Source organism: Patiria miniata, unplaced genomic scaffold, assembly GCF_015706575.1.
Source record: "Patiria miniata isolate m_02_andy unplaced genomic scaffold, ASM1570657v1 HiC_scaffold_20, whole genome shotgun sequence".
Taxonomy (NCBI): domain Eukaryota; kingdom Metazoa; phylum Echinodermata; class Asteroidea; order Valvatida; family Asterinidae; genus Patiria; species Patiria miniata.
Window position 1 is genome coordinate 38887204 of NW_024037059.1, and position 19509 is coordinate 38906712.

General features: G+C 41.4%; 1 protein-coding gene across 1 annotated transcript; it reads left to right on the forward strand.

Moving 5' to 3' along the window:
* The first annotated feature begins 1700 nt into the window (after positions 1-1700).
* LOC119728108 lies at positions 1701-18125 on the forward strand. Its single transcript, XM_038200180.1, has 8 exons — positions 1701-1725; positions 1884-2033; positions 10982-11125; positions 12056-12327; positions 12928-13006; positions 14731-14868; positions 15199-15292; positions 15758-18125. The coding sequence occupies exons 1-8, from the start codon at positions 1701-1703 to the stop codon at positions 16929-16931; spliced, it is 2076 nt and encodes a 691-aa protein (XP_038056108.1). The 3' UTR covers positions 16932-18125.
* Positions 18126-19509: the final 1384 nt, after the last annotated feature.

Below are 19509 nucleotides of genomic sequence, written 5' to 3' on the forward strand. Positions count from 1 at the left end.
TATTATCGGAAACAAACAAAATGCATAAAAAGCAAATGATCCCATACACCTTATAATATTTTCAATTCGAATTGAGTTTTCATGTTAGACCGTATTCAAAGCCCAATGTACTTAGATATTAATACTGTAAATTTCCATCACGATATCGCGGTATGAAACTGAGATGTGACCACGCCCACAGGAGTCAGTATTATTTTGTTAGTGGTTGCCATGGAGTTCCGGTAAGCACTGAACCAGCGCCCCCACACATCAAAGCATAAACAAAGTGACTATTCACACGTATAACGTATACGCATATTCTGAAATGACTCATTCGCCACAGAACGAGATTATCAATGGCTGATAGTGTAACTGTATTTTTGTCATTTCGGGGGGGGGGGGGGCATTTTGTGAATTTTGTGGTTTCTGATCATTTCGGGGGGCATTTTGTGAATTTGGGGGTTTCTGATCGAAATGTTTCCTTGATTCGAAAGTGCACTTCGCCTAACCCCTTATCTCTCAGAATTGGGAGCAGACTTGACTCAAGCAAAGTAGTTGAATGAAAGATCAATTGATGTAATCGTTCAAAAGTAAAATTTCCTTTACAAAAAGACGAACAAAAATATATGCTCGTGACAATTACAAGTCAACAAATCGAATACTTAAGTATAGGTGAAAAATCGCACAAAATATTTCTTCACACTAGTCTGACAGATGTCAGTATTATCTCACATACTTAGAGACAGTTTGTTTATCAAGAAAAGTCATGTTTTATTCTGTTGTGTTTGATTTCTGCTACAGGTCATTGCATTTTATTTCAAATTATCTTAAAATGAAATACATTTTTTTAGTGAAAACTTAAGTAATACCATAGGTTTCCAGTAATATCAGAATGTCAATCCTTTAAACTTTTAGAAAATTTCCTATTTTAAAATGTTTCCCTCATTGAAAAATCTCGATGTGTTAACCGGATGCGAGTTGTTTCGTAACAAACTAATTATTAACCTTGTTGTCAGACTACAATCACATCATGCAGAACTGAGTGATGCACGCAATTTGTTTTTCATTGTTCTGTCTTTGTGATTTTGTTTTTGTTTGTTTATTTGATGACGTAGGGAACTTTCAGTGTACAAAAGAAAGCGTTAATGCGTGGTTACAGGCGCCATATAGCCCTGGAATGCCATGACCGCATTTCAAGCGTTCTATGAAAATGGAAAGTTATGATCAGGGCCATGGCCACGCTTCAGTTGCTTGGTAACACAAAAGTTTGTCACGGTCTGTTGGCGCGCATGCGCGCAGCCGGCTTCAAGTCATGAGCGCAGAACGGACTGCATAGCCGAACTTCCGCATAGGTTCGGCACGCCTTTAAAGCAGGCCAGACCAATAAAAAGTGAGGTTTGCGGGTCAAGAACAAAATACCGCACAAGTACGTTATGATATAAGTTATTTTAACGACTTGTGTTGCAAAAATGCAGCTCCTGAAGTTATATGAATTGCTGTCTATTGTTGTTGATTTACTGATAAAACAACTGTCTTTACTGTCGCATAATCAGATGGTTTCCAACATGTGGTATTGTATCCGCTTGGAGGCGCAACGTGAACTTTCATTTGTGTGGCCAGGCTGGTGAGTGGCTTGTGGGATGACGAATTTAGAGCCAAGTTTTGTTCCCACTTATTTACGTAGTTCGAGCCGGGGATATGGAAGCGCGTGGGTGCACGACATGGCACGGTTTAGTCAGAAGAACGGTAACCGCAGTTGCTGAAGGCTCAACAACTTGATTTTTTCCCAATGGCAAATGCTCTGTCTGTGTCGGTGTGAAAGTTCTTAAACCTAAGCATACTGTTGTCAGACCAACTTAACTCTGCAAGTGAAGACACTGAACTGACCGTTTCAATGAACTGAGCATCATTTCTGATCGAGAATATCGTCGAATACGTGTTTTTTTTGTGGTCAAGGTTGATTACGCCGTGTACCATGGAATCAATACGCCACGTCTGCATAGCGTGTGTGCTGTCGCTGGTTCTCGTCCACGTTGCGTTCTCGGCAGATAAGAGTAAGTTCAATATTATTTTTTTCTTGCCCACGCCTTTACGTCGCATTATTTTCTTCTGTGTCTGGGAATAAATTTTTCTTGAACGGAATATAAGTGACACTGTTTTAAACGAGTGAGAACAGTATGTAACTGGTTTTAGTATATTTTGAAAACATGTTATTCTTCTGTAAACAATAAAGACGTCCAATGTAAACAACCGGTTTTTCCGTCTTTTCTCAGGAACGTTAAGACATTAGGTTGGTTTCCTTTCAACCAGACGCTTGAAATAGTATAAGTAAACAATCCAAAACATGACATTTTCGAGGATTTTAGGCCGTAATAATTAAACAGAAACTACTGTCCTATATGCAGCGTGGCCGTGTGCCAACATGTCCTCGTGGGGCTATAGACATAATAGCGCATAATAAGCGTGGGCGGAGGGGTATTGACCCGAAAATCCCCGAACGTCACTTTGAATTCGCGTGTCTTGCAATTTGACGTCTGCATTGAAATGTGCACTGTTTTTTCCCCTACAATAAGGACACTGCGCAGTCGAATATAAACAAGAAAAACTTAATTGTTTGATTTGGGATTTTACTGGAGTTGTAGGTGTTTGTCTGTTAATAAGTGTGCATTTATCTGTTTGTCCTTCTTAGCTGCGGGATAGTAGCTCAACAAATCATCACGTCTCTCTGTTAGTCAGTTAGCTAGTAACAAACGTTGACATTGTCTATTGCTCCTACACATTTTGACCGATTTCAACCAATCTTTGTCAAAAGTAGTAACCCGGTCCCAACATGCCACATGACCAAACTGGGGTCAAAGGTCGTCAGGAGGTTAACTGGGGTCAAAATTCTGATGTTTTTGAAAACCAATTCGTTGGCCCACATACAGCTTCCGAGATATGTCCGATCGAGCCTGTTTTCCCTCTTAACTGCGTGAATTAGTTTGCTTATTTTGATATTTTGTCACGTTTTCGTATATAGACTGAATAAAGGGAATATCTTCTGTTGATAACCTTTAGAATTATAATAAGATAATATGGGCAACTTCAAAACCATGTGTCTGAGTAGGAAGAAACACTTAGTTCTCTCACTCGGGAGAAAATGAAAACAATAATTTTAATCACTCCTTCGATCACTGACATCATGAATTATCCGAGGGCTGCAGCTAAATACTATTATATGTAAGCTCAACGATTTTAACGAAGGAAACGTTTTGCGTCTGCAAACGGTCCAAAAGCCTTTCCATGCACACGTTTCCAGTCTGTTTTGCTTCCGTTGCATATTGTAAAAACATGCAAGAAAACGTCAAAACTGATAAAAAAATCTAGTTCAAACGAAGTAGCTCTTTAACCAAGCAGTGTATCCGACACGTGTCTTTTTGGTACGATGACATTTAAGCCTGCATATTAAGTTTCCCTCTGAAACCTTATCTCCGACGTGACCGTGTCAAACGCTAACTGACGGCAGGTATTGAGAGAGCCAGGAGCCAGAAAAGAAAGATTGAGATCATTGGAACCTGTCCAACGATGCCTGTCAGTCTACACCACGTGAGGGGAAAAAAGCACCAGAATTGGTGCGAAGGGAAACAAAGTTGTTAACAACGTGGAAACTGATGTGTCAAGCATAGTCATATGCCATCCCCGGGGCCTTTTGTTTTTGAAGAAAAAAAATCAGTTGGTATGTTGAAGTTTTACTCATCTGCAAGAGCCTTGAAAAGAAAGTTGAGTTCGTGTTCATGAAAAAAATATATGTGTTTCCTGTGTCCCGAAGCAAGCCATGTTGACATGTTTAAATTGATTGTGAGTTGATGGACATCGTGTCATTGGCAGTTTCCCTTTTAAGTGTAATCCTTCTGTACAGACACATCTTGCTTCGGGCTGAAAAGAGGCATTAAATTAAGTGTTGACAACTTGACATGCATTTTTACTCTTTCTCTTATAAAAATGATCGTAGCGAACATTGTAACACACGAAACAACTTTCTCGCAATTTTAAACTCTGTTGATTTTTTTTTTGATTTAGATTTAGATTTGTTTCCGTGCTTTCTGACACATAGTAGTAAACCAAGTAACTAAATATAAACGAAGTAAACAATTCAAAGGAAATAAATGAACTGAAATAATTAAATGAAAATTCAATAAATTAAATCAATATAAAATCTGAAAAAAGATACAAAAGAAACCACAGAGGCATTTTCTTGAAGCTAAGCTTGTACAGAAATGCCTTGTGCAAATAATTTATAATCCGAAAAAACACATAGAGATTCACGAGAAACGTACACAATGACAAAAACATGGACTAAAACAATAACGAGACTGCAGCGACCAAACCAAGACAAGAACACACAAACACACAACTATACAAATTGTTGAAAACAATAAACATGGTGAGGAGAGGGGAGAATAAAAAACCTTAGCAAATAGCCAATGAGATCAAAGAAGCTGCGTTACATAATTTGAGATTAAGATCCTCTTATAATTTCGTTTGAATTGGCCAACACGGTACCATGTGGAGACATGAGCACAATAGGGAAGAAACGATTGTATACGTCTCCACAGGGCAATTTCTATAGATGAATACGTCTCCACAAGGTTATCATGAAATAGATATATGAATTTTACACAAAACCAGGAATCGCCAAGGTGTGTTGATCAAATTGAAGTATTTCATGTAAGTCCGAATTTCAGCCCAGGAAATTAATTTTGGTTAAAATATAGGAGCATTTTGAAACTCCACTTTCAAACTCGAAAACTTTAGTACACAAGAACAAAGAAATGACTCCACAAGGATACAAATTCCAGTATCTGTGTATTATATTGTAATTAAATGTCATGCATTGTCAATTGAATCCGCTTTGTTTTGTCAGGCAGTCAATGAGCGAGACGTCTGGAAAATGTTACTTTAAGTTCACCTGTGGACTGGAGGTTCTTGGTTTTCTGTACTAAGTTCTTTGATACAGATCGAGTGCCTAAAAGGATATATTTCAGCAACGCACCCGGTGTCTTGGAATGGCAATGCTCTGTTCTTACCGAAAAAGTGCACTTAGTGAAACAAACGATTTGAAAGATACCCCATTATTCTCTCGACAATCCATATAGGAATGGGTATTTCAGGAAACTATTTTCCAGTCTGAATTATTTCCATGTCCCTTTAATATGTCATGACGTAGCAGAGAGCCAAGACACAGTAGACTAATATTACTAATATGCATGGGAGGGGTACATAACACCTGTTAACCATTTAAGAGCATCCACTTGTCTTGATTAATCTTCAAAAATCATGGACACACTGATACAATTGGGACTGATAATGATCAAGTAGAATAAAGAGGTGTCTATCGAAGTGGTCCTTGGTTGATTGTCTGGCCGCTGCAGCCCTATCTCGCCCCTCTATAAGCCGGGCGTGGTCGGGCCAGTGGGGACGGGAGGAAGGGGTGGTCTTCAGGGAACTTGGAACCGGAATGAAAGGACATCACTGTCGGATTTGACACTCACGGCTGCTCTTGATAATGATGGAAGCATTAGATTACGCCGACCGGTAATGAGTCACGATGTGAACATTCTGGCGATTTACTCATCGATTCTGTCCAGGGCACTCTCCGCTCAGAGACGGGTAAGGCACCCGTCTAGATCGGTTAAACTGACGCTGAACCCTGTTAAAGGGTCGTTTGTAAATCAGTCGGACTAACAGGATTGACACAAAGGTGAAGTTGTTCATTCTATGCTGCCGAAAACGTGAAAGTAGCACTTTTTTGAAATGAGGAGTGTTTTGGGAAATGAACGAGTGCTAACTCGAGATGCCAAGTTCAACTTGCCGTCTGTTACTATCAATTCAACATATTGGTATATTGAAGGAACAAATAACCAGCAGGAAAAAAACCTTTTTGGCAACATTTTATTTTTAAACATTCTATCCCCTCTTCTTTGTAATTATAAAAAAATACAAGCATGACCAGTGAAATGAAAGCAAGTTAGGATATAGTTGCACAAGTCCTCCCGGTGTTGCGTGAATTTAGGACTCTATCGGACCTATTAGTAGTATTGGGCATGCCTAAGTGAAGATAATTAGAAGAGTGACTGGTCACGTGAGAGGGTTTAACCAACAATAAGGTACAGGAGTCCGATTTAATAGGAGTCTGATTTTCATGTGACAGTTGTAACAATTTAAAGGACGAAGCATTTTATTACAAAGTATATAGTACACGGTCAACATACAAAGTTGTACGGGCGGGATATATTTGTTCTACGGGGTCCGCTCATAAGTCCGACGCCTCATAGGTCTGACGCCTCATAAGTCCGAAATTTCGGACTTATGAGGCGTCGGACTTATGATACGGCCCCCTTGCCTACATCGGATTCAATGTAAGATTCCGCATAAAAGTACTAGGGTAATAAATGTACTCCAAAATGCCCGAGTTCCTTAGACTGCTTGAGCTGAAAGGAAGAGGAACCGTGGCATCTATACGGCCTTGGTTCACTGCATGCTATAACATTTAACTGTTTAAGGAAACGGAGGTGGTGTGGGAGACGCTGTGAGACATTCTGAGAAACACCGTGTCCCTCGCGTATTCCTTATTTCCGTTCTCTATCGCCCGGGGAACGGTCGGGGGGGGGGGGGGGCTGGGAGGCAACGTGGGCGGGGCGTCATGTGGGTATGGTGGGGGAGGGCACACGCGAACATATCACGACATCATTAGCTACTCCAATATGATGACGAACATGTGGTATACCAAAGATTCATCAGCCTATAGGTTTCAAGATTTTATGCGCCTACAATTGTTTCCCTCACCCCTCCCCGGGCTGCCTGAACCAAGACGTGGTGATTGTGACTTTTGAAATGACAAAATCCCCACCCCTCGGGCAAAATGCACGTGACAATCCCCGACCACGCCCTGACATACATACGTGGGGCGCACTATAATTATAGTGATTGCCTTTCCATGTAGTACGTCAATGGTAACAATGCAATTTGAGTAACCAAGTCGCACCTGGGGCAGCGGGGGGGGGGGGGGGGGGGGGGGGGGGGAGGGGGAGGGGGAGAAGGGAGGGGGAACATTTGATTGGCGCGCATTACTTTTGCGCAACTTGTTTGACTTCTGTTCGCACAATGAAAACCTCTCAATTTTTTTTCTCAGTAAGGTATTCGTATAAGGGGAACCGTAGGTTCATACTTCCACAGAATCTTACTTAGCATGCATGATTCTTATTAGCCCCTTCAGCACATTAATTTATCGAGGAAACCACTCTGGAATATGGGAAATGTCTTATTATATTTTGTCATGATAGCATAAGGGCACGGTGGGGGCGGAGAAGCTAATCATCCGCTTTAGTCATTTGAAGATTTTTATTTGTAAAAAACAACTCGTTTTCGACAGTTCGTTTCTTCCTTTGTCTTTTTTGCAGCTTTATGCCAGCTGTTTAAGTTGGACTTTTTTGAATCGACACAACTATCTACCTTATAAATTCAGACACAACCATGTGAAGCATTTGTTCCTGATATTGTGGAATGAAAACCTGATAAAGACAACTGATAATTTTAGGAATTCCCAAATACGCATGTTAATAGCATAAAGGACATTTGCATATGTCACGTACATAATGCACATTCTACGTTGTGTAGAAGGACAGGGCTGGACATCCGATATGGAATGGTGGAACAAATTTGTTTGAAAGACGTGTTCAGTATATTGACACTTCTAGTTTCTGAAACAAGATCCAATCATACCCTAACAATAATATACCTAAAAACAAAATACGTATGCATCTTCCAGGGGATAAAAGTAGGCCTTGAGTTGAATTTGGGTGTCATTTCGGTTTGCGGTAACACCATGTGGTAATAACTACTGTCGCTCAGTGGATATTCAGTTTTGATAAGAACTTGTCCTAGCTTATTATCAATTTTCGCTAAGTAGTTTTAGTTCTGATTAAGAACACTGACACTCCACCATACTAAGGCTAAAATCTTATATTGAATTTGGGTGGTTCAAAAATAGATAAAATCCAAGTTGATTGAGACGCCAAAAGGCCGGTTTTCAAACAATTATTTTCCCATTGTGTTTTTACATAGTATTTGTGTATATCAAGAACAATGCATTTAACGCGAGGAACTTAAACTACAGACGTGAAATCAATTTCAAGCAAAGTTAAAGGTCTTGTAAACACATGCAGCGACATACATAACTGTACACCATGCTCTTCCTTTACATCATACACAAAGGCCAGCAAAACCTGTACCATGCGGAAATCCCCCATTATTGTGCTACATAGAGAATCCATTTCCCATGATGTAGGCCTATGACTGTTTTTTGGTTGAAGTTTATGGCTGGATCGCCAGAAGACCCATTTTTTCTCACCTTGGCGTGGGTGTGAGAAGTCATCATTGGGGCGTCAAAGAGACTATCGAAATTTTTCAATGAATCTGTCTGATTTCTGTCTGTCTGTCTGTCTGTCTGTCTGATGTCTGGGTGTCACTTTCTTTGTTTATAAAAGGCCTAAAGAGTGCGCGCAAGCACAAAATGCGATGGTTAATAAAGAGGCTTCGATATTGTATACAGGTCCTTAAATGGTATATATATGTGCCCGATTTCACTGTCCTCTGAAGTCACGATTGGCACAAGAAAAAAAATGATTTATTTGTTTTGTTTCTCTCAGCCTTTGTTTAGTTAAATATTACAACGCTATCTTTATAAAAACACTCCAAAACGTATCAGTATTACGCAAAACGTAACGTTGATGATGAAAAATGTGGTGAAATTGCTTCGCCAAAGCTTACCACGCCCACTTGGGGTCAACATGCAAATTGAGCTCCAGTAAACATTAGTATATGACTCCACCTCGCTAGTAATTACAAAATATTCCCTCTGGTCAGTGCTGGTACACTTCCAGAACCTGCTGAAGATAAGCCGGAAGAATTAGGAGTGCAACAGCTCAACCAGTGTTTGTTTCCACTTTCTAATCAGTTGTCAAGCATCTGATCAAGTCATGACTCTTTCCGAAACAAAACCAAAAACAACTCTATAAAATTGTGCAGGTAATCTCGTTGGAAAGTGTGCTCTGTCGGTTTGCATTTCGTTTGGCAGTCACGGCCACTGGCAAGCACAAGGCCAGCTTCCTAACTTCCTGGTAATGAAAAGAATTCCAGCCAAAATTCTCTGGCAAAACGGTCACCGTTTTTTTTCCAATATCCCCTGGCCTTGTCCTGAGCAAAGTGCATTGTTTACCTGAGGAATAGTTCGTTGTGCTGGTTAGGCCAAAAAAATGAAATATTCGGTCTCTGGTCAGACCAAAGTTCCGGAATTGACGCGGGGACGCGGCTTTTTTTTTCTTCAAGCTTGGATTGTACAGACAAGGTGGGGTACTATTTTGCTTTTTGTGGGTGTCCTCATGTACATTGGTGTCCTCCATAATTTGCCTTGGTGCTTTCGATCATTTGCCTTGGTGCAATTTCCCATTCCTTGATGCTCTTTGGTAAAAAAAAAATTGAGGAGGTGCGGCAATAGAGGGCACTGTTGGAGCTACCGCGGAACGTTTTGGAAAGAAAAAGATTGACGCGCATGATTAAAATCGACGCGCGCGCTGACCAGAGACCGACTTATTATTTTTTTTTGGCCTTAGAGAAAATCACATCAGCAGAGGTTCATGGGCATTATGGCAGATGACACAACGACCCTTTGTATTAATAGAATAGCCCTCGCTGGCGGGCTGTTATAGACTAAAATAACCTTCATCGTTCGTCCACAGCTTTTGTTAATAAACTGGATGACACATAGGAAGGATATTTTATTCCGACGATGACGCCTTTGTTGTGAGATTTGTGTTAACAAAGCGTAGTTTATTTGAATAAATATCGCGGCCTGCTGTTGCCCACACAATAACCCCCCCCCCAACCACATACAAAATTGAGGGTTTAATCTTATGGAATGAGGTTTTTCTTCAACTGCTGAAATTTTTTGTTGTTGCTGGAACGAGATGGACGGAATTTGAATCGTTTTGGTGCTTGTTGAGACAACCAATATTGTTTCACCATCAACGGAAAGATTTTGTGTTCCCCTGGTTTGTAAAACTGTTACTGTCGACTAGAAATCGGTCTTACGTGTTCTGACGATTTACCGTCTTAAATTTGATAAGAGACACCGATCGAGGCAGCGATTCTTATTAGATAAAACAATTATAATGAATTAGGGGGAAGTCAATGTTTTTCTTGCGATTAAAATCATGTGTAATTTCCTGATGAACTTTGCAGGAAAAATACGTTTGCGAGCAGGAAAACACGGCTATTATATATCTTTAATTTATCTCCATGAATTTGGAGAGTTTCTTCCCAGTTAAGTCCAAAGCATTGAGTGATCGAGTGAAATGAACTTCTTTTGGAAGTCAACTTCCTGGACCCGCTAAATTGAATTATCTTCCTACCAACACCAGACTAATTGGTTTAATCCATTCGGTGGCGTAAAAAAAAGTACACTGTCGTCTAGATCCAACTGACAGTTATTGCTTTCTGATTCTTGATAGACATCTTCTGATTCTTTTTGAAAAAAAATGCAGTATTTGTTTTGTTTTGCTTTTTTGGCAAATATGTTTCTTTGACACTTTGAATGGTGAAATATTACAACATTTTCTCTATGAAAACACGTATCGCTATTACGCAAAACATAACGTTGGTGATGAAAAATATGGCAAAATTGCCACTTGGGGTCAACAGGCAATTTGAGGTCAAAGTTCACATCTGTATATAACCCTTTAACCGTTGATCGTACGAATTTGTACAATATGAATATGCATTTTGGAAACCTGACTGTATAATGACCCCCTTCTCAAAAATATGTCACTTTACAACTCCACCCAGCTAGAGGGTGCCGCGCAAAACGCGGCATCCTGCTAGTGGTTATTTTGTGTTGTCCCTGCAAAATGCATTTATTGTATATCTTTGGTTTAATATCATCTCAACAATTTTGTCTCCTCTCCAGTTCTATATTCCTGCACTTTTGAGGATCTATCGACATGTTCCTTGGGCGTAGATCCGGCCAGGGTGACCTGGATGATTGGAGATCACATGACTGACCCAGGAGGTCAGGGGCCACCCGCTGACCACACGTGGGGTACTGAGGAGGGTGAGTCCTAGCCCAAGAGGGCGCCATATTCTAATGACTCCATGTTCTATCCAATATGTAATTAACTTTACCTATACTGGAATCAATAGTTGTTTCAACTGTATGCACTTCAAAGTGGTTTCGTTTTGTAGAGCTTTGAAACAGTTTTCAAATAATGACATTTTGTATCACGGTTTTACGTTTATGCTTAGGTTACTTTGACGGCCATATTGACCTTATATTCCTGAGCCATTTTATTGATGTCATTTTCCCTGATTCCATTAAGAATTATACACCATTGTGTAAAATACGCTGAGTTGTCAGACGATTTTGCAATGAAGGCACCGCAGTGGGAGCAATAAATTATTTTTTTTTCACATGAAAGCTGACGCAAAATTCGTCACGATGAATTTGCCAGTTACAATTAGCTTCGACGGTAAAGATATAACAAATACGCACTTTCTGAGAACGCAGTACCCTAAGGAGAAGTGAGACGTCCAATTCCAATTCAGTTATTTCAATTCAAGTCAACTGATAACGGCCGCCTTAGACCACTACAACTGTCTGTAGGCATGACAGATTCTGAGCTTTTGATGAGATGCATCATTTTTTTGGGAAGGTGATTAACGACAGTGACAGATCTGGAATGTCACGACCTGATTGAACCATTTTCAGCTCAACAACAATTGCAATTCACCGTAATTTTTGAAATAATGAGCTAAAACAACCTACATGTGTGAATTCTTAAGATTAAAGTTGGTCAAGGGCTTAATACTTATACCAGATCCCAGTGCAACCCTTGGATAACAAAAAAGGCTGGACGATAAAATAAGTCGCCCAAAAATTCAATAACTAGTTTATGAAATACACCTGCCACATTATGCACCTGCCATTTTTACCCCCTGACTAATTTCAGGTTCTTTTTTCCTCACACATTTTTAACCCTTGCAGGCAATTATGTTTACACCAAGTCAGAAGACAAAGTCAAGGGTACGTCACTCGAGCCGAAGCTGACCTCGGCAAACTTTGAACTCTCCACCGGTGAGGGCGTACTCTCTTTCTACTTTTTCCTGTGGGGCTCCAGCGGCAACGCGCTGAAAGTCCACGCCGATTGCAGCGACAGTGATGACATGTCGCTGATCGGGGAATTCAACCTTTCGACCGGTTCGATGGACACCTGGGCAAGGGCTGAGGCGTTGATATCGTGCAACGGCAGCTTCAAGGTATGTAAATGAAAGCATTGGGGGTTCAAAGGTCACTCACACGAGGGCGCTATTTCAAGCTACTGTCGAAGCGCCCTCACCCGACAATATATTACTGAAGAGGATAGAATAGGACGCCGTGATTGGATGGCAGCATTTGACGTCACGCATAAATGTTTCGCACTGTCAACAGTTCAGCCCAGCTCCAGGATCATCTTTGCGTTTACGCACAAAATTTAGTGCCGAAGGTTGAAGACATTTGGAAAAGAACAAAGTTCAAACGGAAAACACAGGAGTATGGAATCGGCTCCAGGTCTCACGTAGTTTTAAGCAATTTTCCAACCTACGGATTATTTTGAAAAGAACGAATACTTTGCACCACTCAAAAATGAAACATTCATTGTAAACACCCTAATGGCACATTTTTGTTTAGTGATTTAAAACAGTTCTTTTATCATGTTGAGACCAAGAAATAGCAGTTACACTATTCATGAACCTAAGCAAATAACTGACATTATTAAGACAGAGAAAAAATAAGCACACATAACCAAATGAGAGTGCAACCAGCTCATTTGTTGATTGGTTTTCTCTAATGACACTCGTTGACATTTTGTTCTGCAGATAATATTCCAAGCAATTCACAATGCCAACGGCAGTTTCATTGCTGTGGACGACATCGCTTTGAGCAGCACAGATAGAGGTACAAATTAACTTAACTTTATGATTTCTCACTTTTGAAGATGATAGTTTTTATCCGATTTTTGGGGCATATTCTTAACTGCAATACAAATTACTCTCAATCAGTTTTCGGCCATTTTGAACCATAGTTTTTCACATTTACTTTCACAAGTCACATGATCCAGCGAAATTCAGGAACTCTCTATCCCTGTAAACGTAACTAGGCCAACGACTGTTTTTCTGAAATTGGAACTCAATAACAAAGCAGCCATGGAAGGAGTTAAGATTCAAGTCTGTATTATGATAATGTAACACTTTCGTTGTTCAACAAAGCAATCGTGATGGAAGACGATCCCTGTGTAAAATACTGTGAATACCCCTTGACATTTTCCGGGGCTCTGATTCTTGGAGTTAAGGCCTTTGCAGGAAACGTTTTTGGTGCGGTTTTCCCTTTCGGTAGATCCAGGCAGACTGCTGCCGAAGACATGGTTCAGCCATGTGGTTACTGGATTGCCAGCCTGAAGCATCACATACGCTGCATTAATGTTCCTCTAACCGAATTTATCAACCGGTAGTTCTTTAAATGACGATTTCCTTCCAGGCTGCCATCTTTTTTTTTCTGGCGGCAAAGTGAGACTTGCATGTCTTCAACAAGGATCCACATCCAGAAATCTATTGGTGGAAGGGAGAAGGGGTTAATTTTTAATAAAAAGAAGAAGCTTAAACCAGACATTGAGCTTAAGTTTCAGACATCGGGGCTAACCTATAACGGAGTGTAGGCCTACTAAGAAACCCAGGGTAGGTGCTTCAAGAAGGTAGACCCCTCCTCCAGGGTCTGCCAACTGCCAACAGGATCTGCCAATATTACTTCGAAATGACATGAATTTTTTTTTTTTTTTTTTTCATAAGATTTCGGGTTCTAATACCAATGCTAGATTTTCTAAGACTGTCAAACAAACAAGTGGATTACTTCGGTTCATCTTGTTGCTTGGAGGTTCTTGATTGGTTGTCCCCTTTGAATCAAGCTGCTTCTATACAGAGGTTTTGATGTTGTGCCAAAACAGGTGTTAAATGTCACCTGCAACTGAACAATTAATTAGGCTGTAGAGTATCGGAGGCTAGAAAAACGACAATCGCATTACCGGGAGCTGGCTCGACCATGAAGTGGGCTTACAATTATCCGTTAAAGGGTCCATGTGATTGGATATTTCAAACTGGGACCCTCGACCCGCACCGTTGAATTTGTCTCGTCAACTTTCATTTTCGGTCTCTGTATTTTGAGGAAGTTTCCGGGCCTTTATATGCATTGCAGCGAATTTCCACATGAGCAAAACAGCAATAAATAGATGTGGACAGGTCTTGTTGTTTGTTTCGATTTGTTGATTAAGTACGCGACAGCCAATTAAATAGCCACCCAGTCCATTTATTGGTCCGCAAAGCTTAGATAAACTCTCTAAGTGGAATCCTGCTTTGAGCGCTCCCAGGCCCGTAACTGCCTTGCAGATCAAGGGCATGAATTGTTTTCATAAAATGTATACCTTTCCAAATTAATTCTATTGAAAGTTCTAAGGGGTGTATCCTATGGTTAAAATAATGCAGGACTCAACATAGTCCCACTCTGAACAAATAGAATCCATCCACTTTTTGCCAGTTGGATGAGCATTTTGCCCCCTCGTCGCATCCATAGACTTAGACACGTCTTTAAACTAAGAAGATCAACGTTCATTTTGTTTTCTTTTACATCAGATGCTGTCGTATCCGTGAAAACACCCGCCCCAAAGACAGAGCCGGAGAAAGATGTGAAAGAGCCTGACGTGACCTCTGACCTGCCGCAGGTTCCAATGAGCACCATGCCGACTGGTGGCGTCCACAATCGCCCACATGGTAATTGATTTTCGCCAGACATGCAAAGTCTTTTTCAAAGACACTTCAAAGGCTTGTAAAGTTCTGGTAGAATCATGATAATTGTCGGGGGGGGGTGTAACTTCATTTATGCAAACAAAGTGTATATTATTTGGATATTTAATTACTTGCCCGAGTGATGTCAGTTCATGTTTTATGTCTTGAATGAAGACAAAATACCGTCTGGTAAATTTTGGCTTTACCAAACCTTTTCAATGTAGACTTGCAACTTTTGCAACAATTTTATCCATCGGACTTCTTCGCGATGAATTCGAAAAAAAAATAACAAGATGTTCTTTTCTTCTCATACAGAAACGATAACCCTGTCAATAATCCTGTTTCTTCTGGCCTTGCTGTTCATGATCATCAGCGTGATCGTACACTGCTGCATCTGGCGAAAGAGAAAGTAAGTCCCGCGAAGTGCCTTTACACTAATATCACCGTGTATGGATTTTATAAGAGTCAACAATTCAAGACCTTTTTTTACATCTCCGTACTGCCCAGTACCTGGTTTGCCCAAGAAGCACTTTATATATTCCGAGACCGGAGCTCACCGTGTATGGATTTTATAAGAGTCAACAATTCAAGACCTTTTTTTACATCTCCGTACTGCCCAGTACCTGGTTTGCCAGAGAAGCACTTTATATATTCCGAGACCGGAGCTCACAGTTCGAAACTGATAAAAATTTGTTCATGACCAAAATGTAATGCAAAAGAAACTAGAAAAAGGAACACGACCAAAAGTTTTGCACGACACAACATTTCGTACAAAACCATAAGGTTCGTTCCTTGCGAGAAGAAGTGTCCTACAGTTGGTTTCAGGTCACTGCATATCTTCTATTAAAAATGTCATGATATTTTTTTTTTGTAGGAAGTGCAGTGTGAAGATGAGAAATCAGATGAGCGTTCACAACTCCGGCTACAACTGCCCAATCCACACCAACCAGCCTCCCGGAGTGATCATCAGCATGGAGGATTTCAAGACACCGACCGGCGGTCAGTCAGACCAGAACGCGGAGAAGGCATCAATGCGGAGCTCGGAGAGCGGGATAGTCGCCAACGGCGGCGGCATTCTGGCGCGCCTCGTTGCGCCCTACCAGCGAGTTCGCAGTAAGACCGTACCGAACAAGCGGAGCTTCGAGCACTACGAATCCATCGAGATTGAGAGCGACGGTGACGAAGACGCCGACAAGGAGAAAAGGGTACTGAGCGAGACAGGGGACAAACGCAAGAAAGGGTTCCTTGGGAAAGCTCGTCACTTCACCAGGAGCAACTCCTTGCCCACCTCCCCGGGGAACGACTTCTACGAGTCTATCGACCACGGCCCGCGCAAGCAAGGTCCCCTGGCCTACCAAGTGACCGACCTGCTGCCCGGAGCCTCCAGCACTAGCACCCTGGTGGGAGACACTCAGGATAACCGCTCTGATTGCTCCATCCCCAGCATACACAGCAACCATCTCAAGCCGCCGATGCTGTACGATAACCTGGAGAGGAGGTCCCCCTTACTGATACACCCGTCCCGCCACTCGCCCTCAAGTGGTAACTACACTCCCCCGTCTCACCTGAACCTGAACCTGTCCGGGTCTCAGTGCAACTTGGAATCCCTCTACAATACAGTGTCAACCTCTCAGTGCGATATCGCATCACTGTCCTCCTACGAAACGCCCACGAGCCACGTGGATTCCCCATCCAGTATTAACCCCCACTTGAACCCATTCTTTCAGTCAGTACAGCCAGGTGATACGTACGACTCACTCAACCGGCGCCGGCGAACCAACCCATCGCCAGTCATCGCGGACGGGGCTCCATCAACCCCAACCCCACCGTCGCCAACATCCTCCGTACCCTCGTCCTACCAGACGCCCAAACCGAAGACCGATAACCTACCCCCTGAGTATCAAACGCTCGACCCGGACGCGATATCGGACGCGAGTTTTGAAAGGTCAGCGTCTGAAAGCAGCGAAACTGCCTACGAATGTCCTCAGACCAAAAAAATACAACACGTTAAAAGTGAGTCCAGTCATGACTACGAGGACCTAGACTGAATGAGCGTGTCCCATTTTGGGATTTTCAAATGCATTCATATCGTTAGCGGATCCACGATCTTCAAAAAGGAGTAAAAGATGTTCAAGTTCTGCCTTTTTCACGAGTAGGTGGCTGAGGTTTTGAGGTCAGCGCAGACAGAGATCGAAGGGCCTAAGCCATGGAACAAGATTGGCAATATTGTGAACATTTTTTTTCAGGACAGAAATTGTTTCCCAATCAATTATTTGAACAATGAACTTAGGTCAAACGAAGGGGTGGCTATACATCCAATTCAAACTTTTTTCCAAACTTGATTGATAACATTTGCTCATGACATTGAAATTGACATATTTCAAAGATGGCAGATGCTAATTCATCAGGGTGTTGGATTTTTTTTTAAAGCACATCGTTCTTAAACAACTCTATTTTTGTATGTCCTTTTTATATGGCCGTTATTACATCAGCAACAAAGTTGTTCGAAACGACAACGTTTTCGTCAAAGATTTCAATTGAGAAAGTGCACCTTGACAAATATATGAGCAATCGAACTGTAATATAAAATGTATATTTTTATGTATATTTTTGTAAAAATAGAGTTTGAGGTCATTCGCTGATCCCAAAGGAAAACAGCAAAGCTATATTGAAGTGCAAGTAAATGCTCCTTGCCACATTTTGAAGGCTCGGACACGTTTTGGGCTTGCGGTTTGTGCTCGCGAGCTAAATTTGGTACGAGAACAGTGAACATAACGTCACTAGATCTGTGACTGATCATCAGTTTCGTGATTTTTAACCACAAGGACCGTCAGTCTGACACGTGCACAGGTCATGGTGGTTGGGTCAACAAAGCATCACGAAAAAGCTGGCAAAGTTTGCAGGGGAAAAGCTATGTAGCACAGCGTGAAAAGAAAATAATTTTCCAAATAAATGGAATTAAAATATATGAGAAATTTGAGTAAATTGTTAAACGTATGAGGTGCGACGCACAATCTTGGCGTTTCTGTAATGCGTACTCAAAAGGCTGCCTTATACTATGATATGATTGGAGATAATTCTCCACTCAATTCCTCATCCATTTTTAGCAGTGCGTCATCATATTATCATGTGGAGGAAATGATCAAGAAAAATACTCGTAATCCTTATGCAGATAACAAAACAGAGAAATGACCTAATTTTGTATTACAGTTTCTCCTTTCCTAGTGTTTCCGTGATATTGGGGGGGGGGGGCAATCCATGTTAGCAACCTTTCAACTCGGTGACAATCTTTTCATATCTGCATGTACATGCATGTGGTTCGACTCGAAATGTGCTGTTGCTTCTGCTGTACAGAAATTTGCGATTTCGTTTCACTGGTCCGACTTTTAATTGTTTCAGTGAAACGAAATTTCGAATTCGTATACCTTTCTCGGTTGTCCCCGATTTCAACTCCACTAGCGTGCATTCTTGAACCCGTCGTAGTAAGATCTCACCGTGAAGACAAGTGTAAGTTCACTAGACTGTCGGGGGGAGGAAGTGACAATTTATGGAGTTTATGAAGTGTTTCCCGCTAGCAGAGCGCGAATGTACTTGAGCGCTGCTAGGAATTAAAACTGTGTCCCGTCGACAGGTTGAATACATTAGCTACAAGCGCCTTGGGTTGTGCTTAGAACAGTTATCTCTACATCAGAGTCGGATTGAAGCAAGTATCGGGTCTTTTTTGAGGGGGGTGGGTGGGGTAAGAATAGTCGGTTTAAGGATAGTGGGTTGAAAAGCGGTAAGTCTGAGGTAATGACGACTTGCCAAATTAAGCACCAAGTGCTGCTTGTAAGTAATTTATGATAACCAGGTTGATTTCGTCATCAGGTATATACGAGATTTGGTTGACATTATTTTTGTATTGTTGTAAAGGTGAAAATAAACAGTCGTTGACGTGATAAAAAGTTGAAAGTAAACAGTCGTTGACATGGCTTAGTACAGTGTACATCAGAGTTGATGCAAGCGATGTATTTGGAATGTTCCGGTTAGACTGGTCCCCGCCCCCCCCCCATAAATATGTGGACAGGTAGCTAGTTCCCAAGTCTTTGATTGGATCACCTGAGCGCGTATTTGACTGGTTTAACACATGGCTATCAAATGACTCTGACCGTTACCAACAGGCACATATCGCCACAGTGTCTGCACGAAGCTTTAAAGCATTTCAACTGCATAGGTTTCAAATACTGAAAAGTAGTGCTCCTCTCTTTATTAATGGTTTCCAGAGACACTTTCTAATTCAGCGAAAATCAACACCACATATACTGCACATGGTATAGCCTTGTTGCCATTTTGTAATGGGCTGGTTCCGCGCTTACATTCTCGTTGTAATTTTGTATTCAGGGTCCGGGAATCAGACCTGGGCTAATTTACATGCCCATGGACTGGTTCCCTCTCCCATAACAGTCCAAAGGACAATGGAGGGACCGGGAACTAGTCTACTCCTGCAAATAATTTGCAAGCATTGGATTCAGGATTCATTGCCCACTACCTGTTCCTACATACGAATTTCGAAATCAGAAGGACAATGGAGGACTGAGAACCAGTCTATGTTTTGGTATGTCCCATTTACTCCTGGAATGCAAACTT